Below are 10874 nucleotides of genomic sequence, written 5' to 3' on the forward strand. Positions count from 1 at the left end.
TGTGCTTACCGTGTATTTAACTCACAGAGTCTTCGCTCTGTTGAACTACAAAAACAAAGTCAGAGCTTAACGAATGTGGACATTTTGGCAACTGGGAACTGAATCCAAACTGGAACCAGTTTGTAAATAAATTTAAATTTACGCTGAGAGTTCACAGTCAGAGCTGAGTCTTCCGTCTGTTTCCTGCATCTCCTTTCTGACAAAAGCTTTGGTGGATTAACTTTGTTGAACAGCTCAGAACTCAGACGGACCCTGGAATCCATGGTCACTACTGCTTCATTTTCAGGGACTTTAATTATGATATTCAGGCACTTTAATGAGATTTATGATTTTAAGGTTAAAGACCTTTACGATGCCTCGTTTATGTCTTAATACCTTTCAAAGTCAAAGTCAAAGTCAACTTTATTGTACAGGTCATACACAGGTTTTGAAATTGCAGTGCTCCCTAGGCCCGCAGTGTTACGGTAAAAGATAAATAAAATTAAAGACAGTAAAAACATAAATGAACATAAGCACAAACACCTTTTACTTCATTAGAAAACAGGCAGCATCTGTTGCTGTCAGCAGGAAGCAGTCACCTCAGGTTGTTAACGTCTTTTCGATTCACTGTAACCTGTGTGCTTTCCTTCCCAACTCTGTCGTCTTCTCACTTCAGGAGGACAAAAACTACTTTTCCAGTTTTCATATTCTGCCATTCTTCAGTCGCCCTCCCACACACAGTCACATTCTCGTAGAGGATTTCTCTGGCGCATCGTGGTGATGACGGTGATCCGGTTCTCGGACAGCTCTCGGAGCTGGTTGATCAGCTCCTCGACGCAGGGGCTGGGCCAGGGGTGACCGTTCAGGTAATCTCTGAGGATGAACGAGCGCTCCACCAGCAGCTCCAGCTGCACCAGGTGGCGTAGCCGGTGGAGGCTCAGCAGGTCTTTCTCTGGTTCTCTACGGAAAAACCTGAGACACAAAGAGAAGACAAGTGGTCAGCAGACGTCACTGTTTGGTATGATTCCAGTCTGTCACATTGAAAACTGGTTTCCTGTTTGGCTCACCGTATCCTGAGCGTCCTGAGCTGAGGGAACAGCATGGGGATTCGTCTGCAGAGGCTGCCGCTGGAGCGGTTCTGCTCAATGTCAAGGTGCTCCAGTGCCAGGACTTTAGGAGCGATGGAGTCCATGTCTTTCAGAGTTATGGCCACACGCAGCGTCAGTCTGGTCACGCTGGACGGGATGGTGGTCGTGTACGTAGCGAGAGAATTGCCACCTGTAAGGACAGAGAACGGCAGAGACTGTCAAAAAACTGCTACAGCTGCTTAATCACATATCAACAATTCAGTACGAGTATAATTTCAGAACCAAAAACGATTTTTCTGGACAGAACCTGGCTCACAGATGCAAAATCAACACATCGACACAGAATAACGGCCTGACTGACCGATAATGGTGAGTGTTTCCAGCTGCTGCAGAGGACTGAGCCAGGACCTGAGGCGACACTCGATGCCCTCTCTGATGTACCTGTAGCGGACAGTCAGTGACCTGAGCGAGGTCAGACTCCTCAGGGCATTCTCCGGCAGGATGGTTTCTGGGTAATCCACCAGCTCCAGACTGGTCAGCGCCGGGCCGCCGTACCGGGCCGATCCTGAAGGACCCAAGAGGAGGAGGAAGAGGAGGACGCAATGGTTCGTAAAGCCTGAACATGTTATTGCTTTAATACAAACTGAGAGATGTAACAGAGTTATCCCTGGCTGTGTTTGACCTGAGGACGCTGAAGTCCATGGTCAGGGTCTTGACCTCTAAGCTACAGTGGTGACTCGTCAAAGCAAGACATGCATTTATTTTTGAGGAAAACTGTGGTTCAGTTCTTTCATTTTCATGTGAACACCAGTGTAGAGCTAAAACATTTCCTCAGTCAGAGGAAATGTTTGTTGCTTTAAATAAACTATGATCATAATAATCCATCTACCTACCTACCTACCTACCTACCTACCTGCCGATCTATCTACCTATCTATCACAGCAGGGCCCCCTCAGGTAAGGGGGACTGACTGACTGGTCAGGTACAGGTTCCTGGCTGACCTGGCTGCTGCGGGTCCGGGGGGCTGAGGTAGTCGTCGGGCAGCGGCTCTGGCGGTTCCCCCCTCATCCCCCAGGACAGGTGCTTCAGCTTCTTCAGGTTGAGCAGCAGGTTGTGGAAGACCCCGCAGGGCACCGGTCTGACTGTGTCCAGCCCGTAGCCCTCCCCCTGCTGGTGGAAGAGCAAGTACCGCAGATTGACCAGGTGCGACACGGTGTTTATGAACTCCACCGTGCAGGGCAGCCGGACGTTGCACACGCTCAGGTGAGTCAGCCGCTCCCGCAGCTGCTCGCTCACAGTCCGCCCCAGCATCGCCTCATCCCAGGTGGCGTTCCGCACCCCGAGGTCCCTCAGGTCGGGGAACCGCGACAGGTTATCCAGGTATTTCTCCTTGTACAGCCGCCCTCCGTCCACGAATACAATGGCAGTGAGCGACGGGAGGAACTTGACGAGCCGCCGCCACTCTTTGCGCCGCAGGTGTCGCACCGCCACCCGGGTGAGCTTGCGGTGCCGCAGGGTGTCCCAGAATCCGCAGGTGTACCGGCGAAGGTCGGACAGCACTACCGTGTAGTCCCTCCACAGGGACGGGTGGTCGATGAGCTTCTTGAGGTACCTGCAGCAGACGCGGAGCGTGTGTTTCTCCTCCGTGCTCAGGTAACTGAATACGTACACCCAGATCTCCGGTGGAAGCTGCGGCGGCTCCTCCATCGGTAAACGGACCGTTCACGGCTAAATGCTACGGCTCAGACCGGCTCAGGGGAGCTCAGGACGGGTACTGGACATATGTTTGTCCGGGAAGACGTTTCGCCTCTTATCCAAGGGGCTTCATCAGGATGAATGAGAACATTCACAGACACTCAGGACGGGTAGAATAACAGCTGTCTATTGGGACCAAAGCTACAGCAACTGCCGCTGTGTGTAATCAAAGTTTAAACACACCCAGCAGCCTTTATTTACCGCTGTGGTTTAAACGGCTACAATATTTACACGCACACACCGCGGTCTCATGTTTACACCTACGGTGCCGTCGCGCCGTGATGACGTCATTTGTTGTCATCGTTAAAACTTCATTTTTAAAATCTATAGCTAAGCCTCATAATAAGCTCTTCATATGTTCTGTGTGTAGAAAATCTTAACATGTAAAATCAGAGGCTGAAAGTACATTTCAGGAAAAAGTAAATTTGTGCTTCACTGCCGAGTTTGAGGAAACGGACTTTATTAAGTTTTGGTGATGATGGAAGGATTGGAGAATTCTGAAAACCGTTCAGGAAATGATTGTTGTGCTAGGTGTTTTCTGGTGAAGTCTCAGTGCGTGTTTGTGTTAAATGTGTAGGATTCAGTTTAATTCTGAACTGTGAAATAACGTCATACAGCAAATAATAAAATGCATGGAAATGATTTAGATAATGTTAAAACAGAGCTGAGTCTGTGGATGTATAGAAAAATACATGACATACAGTCCACTGCAGATCAAATATATTTTAATCTTTTCCATTCGTTGATGTAAATTAATACATATAAATTAAAAGAAATGAACAAAGACAGCCCGAGTAACCTAACTACAGAGTGGGGGTCAAAGGTTAAAAGAGGTTAGTAGACTGATCAGAGTCAATACATTGCTCCAGGTGAATTTTTTTTTTTTTTTTTTTGATGAACCCACTTTCCCTCAACCTGCAGCATCAACTTCTACCCCAGCTAGCGATTTCCTACATTTCCCAGAATGCCCTCTTAACCCTGCATCAAGCATATAGTCTACATGTTTCCATGTCAGCATGTTAACAGTCTGAAGTCTTTCACAGTCTGAAAGTGTGATCATTCACCTGTGGAGGTAAAGACAGGAGATCATGACGATAACTCAGAAAAACAAAAAGTAAACACCCCTCTAAACCCAAACAATCTGACTGCTGCAGTGCATTCTGGGCTTTTACTTACTCCCCTCTCAGATTAATTTCTCCTCATACAACCGATAAACAGCGGTGAAGAATTACTGCTCAGTAAAGAAGCTCTTTGCTTGATTGATTCTGACAGACTGACCTTAAAACTTGTTGTCTGCTGCTGTTTTCGATGGCTCAAACTTTTGTTATCCACAGCATGAACCAGTCTAACCTCTGTGTTTTATAATGAACAGTTTTAACAGGAGGCTCTGACCTCTTTACCACGGGCTGTGTGCTGTTTCTGCAGAGAAGAGTTTCTTCTCTCTTTCTTACAGTGTTAAACCTCAAAGCACAAGCACACACAATGGCCAACTGATGAATCTTTTCACGTTAAAGTGAAAATCAAACTATCTGACACTCAATCACAGAGCTCTCTCTGTCTCTCTGGACAGATTCGACATGCGGAATCGGGGACCCTCTGATGGCCAGTGGGTTTAAGGAGTCAACCACAAACTGATACGTCCCTGGTCTGAGTCCGGCTGAGGACAATCTCTCTCTCACTCTTCACGCTACCTGTCATCTGTCTATGAAATCAAACATGCCCCCTAAAATACTAAAACAAAAATGTTGGAAAAGGACTACAGGCGACAGTTGGTCAGAGTTGTTCAGATGCAGCTCGACAGTTGGGCCCCCGGGTCAAGCAGCTAAATGTCTAAAAACTGAGAGTGCAGTGCGTAAATGTAAGCTGTCAGTATGTTTTTGCACCAATCTTTAAGACCATATGAGATTTCAAACACCCAGAGTGACCAGGAGGAAAAGAAAAATAATCATAGCCCTGGTAGTTCAAACATTCATAGAGCATTTCTATATCCAAGCCTACGGACTTTATTTTACACAGCTCATAAACATACTCTGGGAGACAAACAGGGAAAATACAAACATATTCATTGGCTTTTTCACGCCCCGTCTGCAGCTCAGTGCCAACTCGACGTCTCTGAATCTGAGAACAAGCCACTGCTGCTCCCAAAGGAGTTACTGTGGTGTCCCATGAGTCTATCAGCTGTTTCAGAAGCTCAGAAACACTCACAGTCACTTCAGTCGTTCTTCATCTTCATTCAAAGGCAGGTTCTGGTGTTTGTTTGAGTTTTTTCCACTCTATAAAAACCCCCCTTATCTTTGTCTGTTCTACTCAAACCCAGTCATTTTGTTTCTCCCCTACTGTGAGGGCGAGAACGTCAGGATCATCCATCCGATCACGAAGTAGAAGAGGAACACTGGGTACACCACCAGAGCCTTGCGGTTGGGAGGCTGACTGTCGGCGAGGAAGGCCGTGGAGGCGAAGGTGGACCAGCCAAAGGACACCGTCACCACCACCACCCGCACGGCGAAGCTGACCGTCCCTAAGCCACCGATCAAGATGATCCGACACACGGCCATGGCCACTGTCAGAGGCATGATGCAGTATCCCAACACACACAGGCTCTGGAAGAAGGAGATGGTGCCGCCCAGCAGCTTGGCGTTCAGGGTGATGATGATGGAGCCGAACCAGACGATGACGAAGACCTGGGCCAAAGAATATATTTCAGCATGTTAGCCTGGTGTCAGCAGAGATATTTATCGCTTTACATGAGGAACATAAGGTATTTTTATTCTTAATATTTTAATTTTCCGCTGCTTATCTGAGTCACATGCTTCTCACCTGTGATTATGTATTATAATAAAAATCATTAACTGCAGCCCTTTGCTGAACAGCATTAGTTGATATTACTAAGGCAGATTTCCGTCCGTGACTCAGGCCTTCCCAACTACTTTACTTAGTGATCCAGTCTTTTTCAACACAACATATAAGAAGTTAAAATTAACTTGATAAAAGCTTGTTATCAAGTTCGGTTTTTTGAAGTGAGAGACGAAAATACAGCCCCTCAGAAATAACACATTTTAAGTAAAACCAACAGTACCAGAGAAGATAAATAATGGAGTACCTCAGCGAACTGCGGTCCGCCCTGGTCGTCGCTGTCGGCCGCGCCGCCCTGCAGCAGCAGAGCCAGGGTCACACAGAGCAGCAGCGGGCCCCACAGGTCCCAGTCCCGCAGCAGAGCCGAGCTCCGCTTCGGGTACAGCACGTGGATGAACTTGTTCCCCACCGCCCGCAAGTCCCGCAGGATGGTCTCCTTCACCGGCTCGTCCAGCGTGGAGAACTCGTCGTCTCTTCTGGAGGAGCCGACGGGCACGGAGATGTCCCCTTCCACCGGGATGTCCTCCGAGATAGAGACGTCGGACAGTCCGGCGAACGGCCTGCTAGCCTCCTCCGCTGCCGCCATCTTATCGCTCAGAGAAGCTTCTAACACGGACCGTCAGTTGTTCTGGTTTAGTCTGGACGACACCGACAGAACCAGTTTAACTTATAATAAGACAGGACTGAGAATGGAACGACAAACGTTTCTCTAAACCCGTTGATTCGGATCCGGTCGGTCCAGTTCGTCTCCTGCTCCACGTCAGCTGCGGATTGTTTACTTCCGCACGACGTAGGCACGCACACCCGTATGGTGCATTCAGGTACACCTGCTAAATACCAGTTACTCTGTCAACACTTTGATCCGTTGAGAGATGTAAATAACGACGGTCCTTGAAGGTATCACCACCACTGACTGTGACGCACTAATTCGTCGACCGTCGTAGTCGAGTCATGTGTTTACGTTCGTGGAGCTCGAAGTGAAAACCGTTTTCTCGGTGAAATGGTGTGAGGTGTAGCTGCCGGCGGGGACTTTAACGTCTCCGAGTTTTTGTTTGAACGTTTTTCTGTGTGAGGAAGCGGCACAGATGGATTTCTGCCAGAAACAGGTGAGGTCGGACTGTGAGGAGCTGCTGAGCCGCTTCCAGCGAACAGACTCCGTCCGCTTCGAGGTGTTCTCCAAAATCTGGAGGGAAATGAACTTCTCACACATCTTCTAGTAAGTTTACTATGGCTGATTAAAGAAAAAAAGTTGATAGACATGTAATCAACTCTTTCTAACATGTCTCGGGTTTCGCTGCAGCGGCACCGTGAACCGTGAGAAGCGAGCCTTCAGTCGTCTGGCTCTGGACATCGCCTGCAGCTACTTCCTGCCTCCGTTCAGCTTCCAGATCAGAGTGGGAGGACTTTACCTGCTGTACAGTCTGCATCAGTGTCAGACCGCCTCGCCCTCAGAGCAGGTCAGGAACATGGTCTTTAAAGAGTCCTTTGGACAGTAAATAGGGTCCTACTCAGAGCAGAGTGGATAATAAAGGTTCCTCTGGCTGCAGATCCGTCTGGCGCTGAAGGACTGGGATGACGTGAAGAAGTTTGAGAAAGACTCTGTGGACTCCAAGCACCTCGACGCCGTCTACATCCTCAGGCAGCTGATGTTCCTCAAAGCGTTTCACTTCACCGCCATGCCCACTCTGGTGAGTGGCCTGCCTTACACCCACACTCACGTTCACAGTTTATATTCATATAAACCCAAAATATCCTTGAACGTAGGGAGAGATGTTATGCATATGTGAGGATTCAGATCCTGGACTGGGATCTTCCAGGTCTTTTCCTAAACCACTGCGAGGATTCTGGGATCTTACAGGTTCAGATCAGGTTTTGTCACACTGTGTGAGATGGGTCTGATAAAGTCTCAGTGATGTAACTGACCAGTGCTTAGACTTTTATGCATTAAAAATAAATAGCTCAGAGATATGGGCAGAATTGATCAGTGTGTGATGAAATCTGCTGGTATGCTGATTTATTTTCTCTCCTTCTCCTGGTGCTCCTTCCTCCGTCGTCTTCCTCCTCCTCTTCCTCTCCTTTCAGCTTGCCTACAGGAAGAAGAGGAAGGTGGAGAGGTCGGTGTTGTGTGAGGAGTTCATGGAGCGAGCGTCTCGTCCTCAGGAGCTGATCAACATCGAGCTGCTGGAGGTGAGTATGAAGAGAAGAGCGGCAACAATTCCAGATTTAACTTCACAAACCGGTGAACCAGACAGTTTTACTGTGACTTGTCTTTTTGCAGGAACTGTCCAACATTCACGAGCTCTACGGGAAGCTGAAGACTTCTGTCCTCTCAGTGTCAGAAATGGAGGACTCGTCCGTCAACCTGATCCGTAAAGACCTCGTCCCTCAGCTGCGCAGCACTGTGGTGGATTTCTACAAGTGGCAGCAAAGGAAGGTGAGATGTCTCTGCAGGGTTTTGTTGAAGTCAAACTGTGTTTGTGACACGGGACACTGAGCTTTTTGTTCCACTGTTGATCTGATGTCACAAACATTTAACCATTAAACTCAGAGTCAGCTTCTTTATGCGTCATGTTCTTGTGTTGTCACGTCAGGACGGTGCAGAGGAAGAGGAAGACAGCGGTGAGGGAACATCATCTCAGCAGGAGGTGAGGTTTGCTTTACTCACAGGTTTAGTTGAAGCATCACTGGTTCACGTTGTGTCTCCTCCTCAGTGAAATTTGATTTCTTCAGCAGTGGTGATGTTGGGACGTGATGCCGGCTCCGTATTTATGAGCATCAGTGGAGAAGCAGTTTAAAACGAACTTTGAATGGTCACAGAGGTTTATTCATGTTCATGTGGTCATGAACTCAACACAGACCTGATCGCAGGATATGAATAACAGTGTCCTTCAGCTTGTTGAAGGTGTGATAATAACCTTGTCCAGAGACTGGTGCTGATGACTAACTGACTGTTTTGTGTCCTCAGTGCTCCAGAAGAGCTGAGCTCCTCGCCTCCATCAAATCAAAGGCGTACGAACAGGCGGCAGAGGTTTGTGCCTCATCACTTTTATTTTTGTTTATATTTTTATTAAACTAATTTCTTAAAAAAATCACATTGATGCCAAACAGAGAAAGTATGTGTGACTGTATTTGTCTTCTCAGGCTTCCAAGTCACGCCGTCATCGCCAGGTGGAGGTGGACTTCACCAGCAGCAAAGCTGGACCCTCCGACACACCAGGTTACTCCAGGACCAGTAAACCGTCACTCAAAGCCAGAACCAGTGAGAATGTACATATCTCAGGTAAACACCTCCTACAACCTGCCCTCATACTCTCATCTGAGACGGAAGGTGATACGATTGGGTGGTATCACCGTATTTATGGAGATGTTAGAGATTTTACCAACCACGCAGCTTATCAGGATTCACCATTCTAACTATACAACAGACAGTAATGTAGCAGGTTCATTCACGTTTTCTGGAAGTTGTTCTTGGACGAGGACACGGCCGACTGAACCTTCACTGACTGAAACTGTCTTCTTGTCAGGTGACCTGTCGAAAGAAGCCACGTCGACCACTCTGATCAGTCGTCTCACCCGTCTGGACTTTGTTCCTGAAGGTTCACGACCAACACACACACACCGAGCCCATTAGTTTATACTGTCCATTGTTTGCTGCTCTCTCTGTTTCCTGAGTTTGGGAGTGAATTCGCTGTGTGACGTTAACATGCAACACGAGCACAGCTGAGGATGACAGGAACCGGAAAGATCCAGTAAAACCATCTCTTAGGGTTTACTGCTGGATTAGACTGAAATCCTGTTCCTAATAAACCAAGGACTAAGTCTGTGTTCAAAACAATGATTGTGTCCCACTCCCATTTTCACAAATTAATCTTTATAGGTAATAAAAAACATTATTTTTATAATTTTCTAATGTTCACACTTTGATTTTCTTGTTTTTTGCTTGTTTTCTTTTTCCTCTGTTCAGAAAAACCCAAAAAGTACAAAAAGTTCAAGTGGTGATGAAGAAAAGAGAAAAGCTGAGTCGATGGAAGACGTTTCTCTTCTCGTCCAGGAGGCTGCTTCGGTTCTGAGAGGTGATGTGGTGATGAAGAGCTCACAGGGATCAGCCTTCATCCCGACTCCAGCCGGTGATCAGGGCTTTTTCACGGACGATGCCCACATATGTTTTATTATTGTTCATTTTCTGTGACCTTTAAAGTTTGTGCGACCACTTAAGGACAGACTGTCACATAAAATGTGAATGTTTTTACATTTTAAAATGTTTAATTTATTACTTTTAAACGAGCAGATCCTCATAACAGCAGACACACAAACAGATGTGTTAAAGAAGAAATCATCCTGATCCTGCTGATGTAACAAAATGCAGAAACGCTGAAGAAACTTTGTCACGTGTTGAAAACTCACTGTGTCTCTTTGAGTCAGTTTTCTCACAGAATTGTTTTCTTTTACACACTAAAGGAAACACAAGATAAATATAATCACGTTATTCATGTTTAGCAGGATAAATGTATCTAAACATTTTCTTCTGTGTGAAGTTAAAAGTGGATTTCTGAGCTGCAGCTCTGATTTTAACACTTCAGCCTTTTCTATAAAAGCGTTTACAGTTCTTATTTCTGTTTGTCTCTTTCTTGTATTTTCTTGTTTTGATTCAGAGCTAATAATTACTGAGGATGTTATGTGCACTGAATGGCCAAAAGTATGTGGACAATAATTTTTGTTCAGTTTTTTGACTTTCTTTATTTTGCTTTTTTTTTTTTTTTTTGTGGAACATCAGAGAGTTTTGCAGAGAGTTTGGTGCCTCGAACAGTGATTTAAATGAAACGGTCTGAGAAGCTTTAAGGGAAAATGTCCCTGTGACCTGAAACGAGACTAAGGGCCTGAACATTTTTGTAGAGGTGAACCACTGATTTCATCTTTAACAACACACTTTCTTGTATAGGCTTTTTGTATACTGTAAATTCATTGTGTCACTGTATTGTGTCCATCCTCCTGTTGCTCTTTCTGAGTTTTTCCTTATCAGAATTTGAGGGTCTGAACCTGCAGAAAAAAAGTATAAAACAGCAGAAGGAAAAAGAAACGAAAATACAATAACAAGCACCTCAAAACTGTACTTAAGCAGTGTCTGAGTACATGTACATTACACCACTGGATCTGACAAGTCTAAGTGGATTTTGATCTGGAACTGGGCCTGGTCTGATG

General features: G+C 46.3%; 3 protein-coding genes across 3 annotated transcripts; 1 reads left to right on the forward strand and 2 right to left on the reverse strand.

Annotated features, from left to right (window-relative positions):
- Positions 1-169: 169 nt before the first annotated feature.
- LOC121196947 lies at positions 170-3375 on the reverse strand. Its single transcript, XM_041060206.1, has 4 exons — positions 2069-3375; positions 1429-1632; positions 1047-1257; positions 170-951 (listed from the first exon to the last, which is right to left on the reverse strand). Exons 1-4 carry the CDS (start codon positions 2772-2774, stop codon positions 699-701), a joined length of 1374 nt encoding a protein of 457 aa, XP_040916140.1. The 5' UTR covers positions 2775-3375; the 3' UTR covers positions 170-698.
- Positions 3376-3530: 155 nt separating this feature from the next.
- Positions 3531-6473, reverse strand: yipf6 (Yip1 domain family, member 6). Its single transcript, XM_041060208.1, has 2 exons — positions 5923-6473; positions 3531-5503 (listed from the first exon to the last, which is right to left on the reverse strand). Exons 1-2 carry the CDS (start codon positions 6259-6261, stop codon positions 5156-5158), a joined length of 687 nt encoding a protein of 228 aa, XP_040916142.1. The 5' UTR covers positions 6262-6473; the 3' UTR covers positions 3531-5155.
- A 119-nt stretch (positions 6474-6592) lies between these two features.
- snapc1b (small nuclear RNA activating complex, polypeptide 1b) lies at positions 6593-10281 on the forward strand. Its single transcript, XM_041060207.1, has 10 exons — positions 6593-6891; positions 6976-7132; positions 7223-7363; positions 7758-7862; positions 7954-8109; positions 8267-8320; positions 8641-8703; positions 8817-8955; positions 9200-9271; positions 9640-10281. The coding sequence occupies exons 1-10, from the start codon at positions 6761-6763 to the stop codon at positions 9672-9674; spliced, it is 1053 nt and encodes a 350-aa protein (XP_040916141.1). The 5' UTR covers positions 6593-6760; the 3' UTR covers positions 9675-10281.
- Positions 10282-10874: the final 593 nt, after the last annotated feature.

This window comes from Toxotes jaculatrix, chromosome 17, assembly GCF_017976425.1.
Source record: "Toxotes jaculatrix isolate fToxJac2 chromosome 17, fToxJac2.pri, whole genome shotgun sequence".
Classification (NCBI taxonomy): Eukaryota; Metazoa; Chordata; class Actinopteri; family Toxotidae; genus Toxotes; species Toxotes jaculatrix.

Coding starts and splice junctions, on each gene's coding strand:
- yipf6 (XM_041060208.1), bottom strand. CDS start 6,261: ATGGCGGCAGCGGAGGAGGCTAGCAGGCCGTTCGCCGGACTGTCCGAC. Junction 5,504..5,922: donor GCGGACCGCAGTTCGCTGAG/GTACTCCATTAT, acceptor TCTTTGGCCCAG/GTCTTCGTCATCGTCTGGTT.
- snapc1b (XM_041060207.1), top strand. CDS start 6,761: ATGGATTTCTGCCAGAAACAGGTGAGGTCGGACTGTGAGGAGCTGCTG. Junction 8,110..8,266: donor ACAAGTGGCAGCAAAGGAAG/GTGAGATGTCTC, acceptor TTGTCACGTCAG/GACGGTGCAGAGGAAGAGGA. Junction 8,321..8,640: donor GAACATCATCTCAGCAGGAG/GTGAGGTTTGCT, acceptor TTGTGTCCTCAG/TGCTCCAGAAGAGCTGAGCT.
- LOC121196947 (XM_041060206.1), bottom strand. CDS start 2,774: ATGGAGGAGCCGCCGCAGCTTCCACCGGAGATCTGGGTGTACGTATTC. Junction 1,258..1,428: donor GGAAACACTCACCATTATCG/GTCAGTCAGGCC, acceptor CTGTCCTTACAG/GTGGCAATTCTCTCGCTACG. Junction 952..1,046: donor CTCAGGACGCTCAGGATACG/GTGAGCCAAACA, acceptor TTTGTGTCTCAG/GTTTTTCCGTAGAGAACCAG.